General features: G+C 41.9%; 1 protein-coding gene across 1 annotated transcript; it reads right to left on the bottom strand.

The window, feature by feature from the left end:
- Positions 1–816: 816 nt before the first annotated feature.
- On the bottom strand, positions 817–1,870 carry LOC147608473 (uncharacterized). Its single transcript, XM_086789390.1, has 2 exons — positions 1,795–1,870; positions 817–1,567 (listed from the first exon to the last, which is right to left on the bottom strand). The coding sequence occupies exon 2, from the start codon at positions 1,545–1,547 to the stop codon at positions 1,008–1,010; it is 540 nt and encodes a 179-aa protein (XP_086645516.1). The 5' UTR covers positions 1,548–1,567; positions 1,795–1,870; the 3' UTR covers positions 817–1,007.
- Between the last annotated feature and the right edge of the window lie 683 nt (positions 1,871–2,553).

Below are 2,553 nucleotides of genomic sequence, written 5' to 3'. Positions count from 1 at the left end.
CACTCGCAAAGTTTCACCCCCATCGGCCAGACCGGTGTGATGTCCTACCCAAACTCGCTCTTTTTTCCATGGGAGACCCCTTGGGCGGCACTATGCAAAAAAGAGTGTGTGGGCCAAAAAGAATAAAAGAACCAAGGCACGGGTAGCATGTGATAACATGACTTCATATGAAGGGGCATCACCAGCTACATGCACAAGGGAAGACACATGCCATTGGCAACAACAAGATGAAGACACATGCAAGGGAACAAAAGGAAGGAGAAGGCATAGTTTGCTATTTTTTTTTACTTGATGCTTCCTAAGTTAGGGTTAAGGGTATATGTTGTTTTGGAAATGATTGCTTATTACTTGTGTTGAGTATTTAATATATTTCAACGTAAGGGCTTTATTAATGAATATGGCTAAAAGGATTGCATGGCATATAACATCTACCCACCCCAAATAATTTCATGAAATTGAACCATCCCTTGATGTGTGTTGCCAAGTTTAAGTTCTATTCAAAGGCATGCAAACACTACAAAGAAAAGCGATTATAGACGCGTTTTGACAAGGTGCTTTAAATTATTACCGGCGCGTCTATGATGCGTCTACAGACATGCATCTATATGCGTGTCTATTTAGGAATCTGTAAGCGCGTCTATACTTATATAGACACGCATATAGACGCCAATATAGGGATTCAGCTCCTTTTGATTTTTTAATCCAGCTCCTTGCTAAGCCCTCAAGAGGGATTCAGCTCCTTTTGATTTTTTACGTGGCGATCGAAATATAGATACACATGTGCACACTGATTCAGAAATCACATGTGGAGATAGATATACAGATAGACATGTGCACACTGATTCAAGATCAGTACACAGCATTATCACAAAAGTTATCATAGAAGCAAACCACTTTACAAGCTGACATGAGATTTTATTATCATAATTTATTAATTTGGTTATATTTAAGAGAGAATTTGTATTCACAAACTGGGTTCATCAATCTGGGGTATCCCGGACGTTGGACTAAGCAAAAAATGCATACAGAGCAGTCCCGAGGAAGACGAGGATGCCGGAAAACACAGAGACGATGAGGGGGATTGCGGCACCTTTAGACCAGGCACTCGTGGAGCAACCGAGCAAGCCAAGCCTGAGCTCAATCAACTCGACGATGGAGAGGGTGAGAAAGACGGTCCCCACCGCGGTGGACACGGCGGTGACGGCCATGCCGAAGCGAATAGTCCTCTCATTGATGGGCACTAAAGCTCCTGGCGCTGTCTTCTTCGCTGCAATCAATGCGAGCTGCAGCTTCAGGCCTTGCGCTATCAGGCTCGATAGCAAGTAGAACGCAAAAGAGAGCACTTCAAATAATATCACCCTCCTCGCCGTGCTCGTAGACGCATTGCATGGATCATCGTCGCCAGATGACACTAGACTTATGTTGTTGTTGCTGAACGCCAACCCTATGAACACAACTCCTGAGAATATCGAGTTCACGTTCACGACTGCATCTAGCGCGCTCACATGAAGCGTGGCCTCCTCAGGCTTTGAAGCAGACTCCGCCATGTCGTATCAAGCTTCTCTCCCTGCATTAAACACCCATTATCCTAAACCTCAAACTAATGCAGTTGTAGCCTGCTACGAAACATAATAATAGCAAAATGCGCAGGAAATGCAATCACTATTTCCATGCAGAAAACGTCGATTATCCACAAAAAAAAAGAGAAAAAAGGTAGAATCTGTTTGAATAACCATTATAGTTAACACTTCCATGCGATTTTGCCGAAGAAAAACATGTGAATTGGCACGTTACCTGTAGCTGCTTGCTCTCTGCACACAAAGTAGCAAACCTTAAGTCGTCTCTCAATTTTGAACCGTAGGCCGCTTTTAAAAAACGAACGAAAGGGGATCACTTCCAACCTGATCAAGCAAAGTCTTACACACGTAAGAGGTTTTCAGACGTGTCAAATTGCACAAACACTCAGCGCCGCAGAGGCGATCAATGACTGTACTACCTTGCAGATAACTCTCATTCGAGAGGGGCTTTCTTGTAGAAATTATTCTTACGAAGCGTACAACAATATATATATATATATTCTTTCTTTCTTTCTTTCTTTGTGCGAGAGTGTTTGTTCCTTTGTTAATCGAATACCTCATGGTGCAAGAGAAGAATCAATTGCAAGTTTTTATGAGTTGCTATCTCGGATGAGAAGAAAGGGATACGCGTTCGAGTTACTTACCTCATCGTGTAAGAGGTGTGAGTGAGTCCAGAACTCGCTTCTCTTAAGTGCTTTACCACTAGGCTATTCCACATATTTCCCCTCAAAGCATTGATTTTCAACAACTAACTTCTCCTACTTTCAACCAATCATAAATAAAACTTGAAAGTTTGACAAGGCTTTTTTAAAGCAAACCTATCATAATTATTAAACATTAGTATACATTATCGATAAGGTGTCATGCTTGGTGAATCATCATGACTTATAATATAGAGTCTAATATAGAGACATAGTACACTGCTTGTAGGCCATTATTCTAGCTAATTGAGGCCTAAGGGCTCTCTCTTAAAGTC

This window comes from Cibotium barometz, chromosome 53, assembly GCF_041138505.1.
Source record: "Cibotium barometz isolate CiBa-2024 chromosome 53, ASM4113850v1, whole genome shotgun sequence".
In the NCBI taxonomy this organism is placed as follows: Eukaryota; Viridiplantae; Streptophyta; class Polypodiopsida; order Cyatheales; family Cibotiaceae; genus Cibotium; species Cibotium barometz.
The sequence above is the reverse complement of the archived record's forward strand: the minus strand, read 5'-3'. Positions and strand labels throughout refer to the sequence as shown.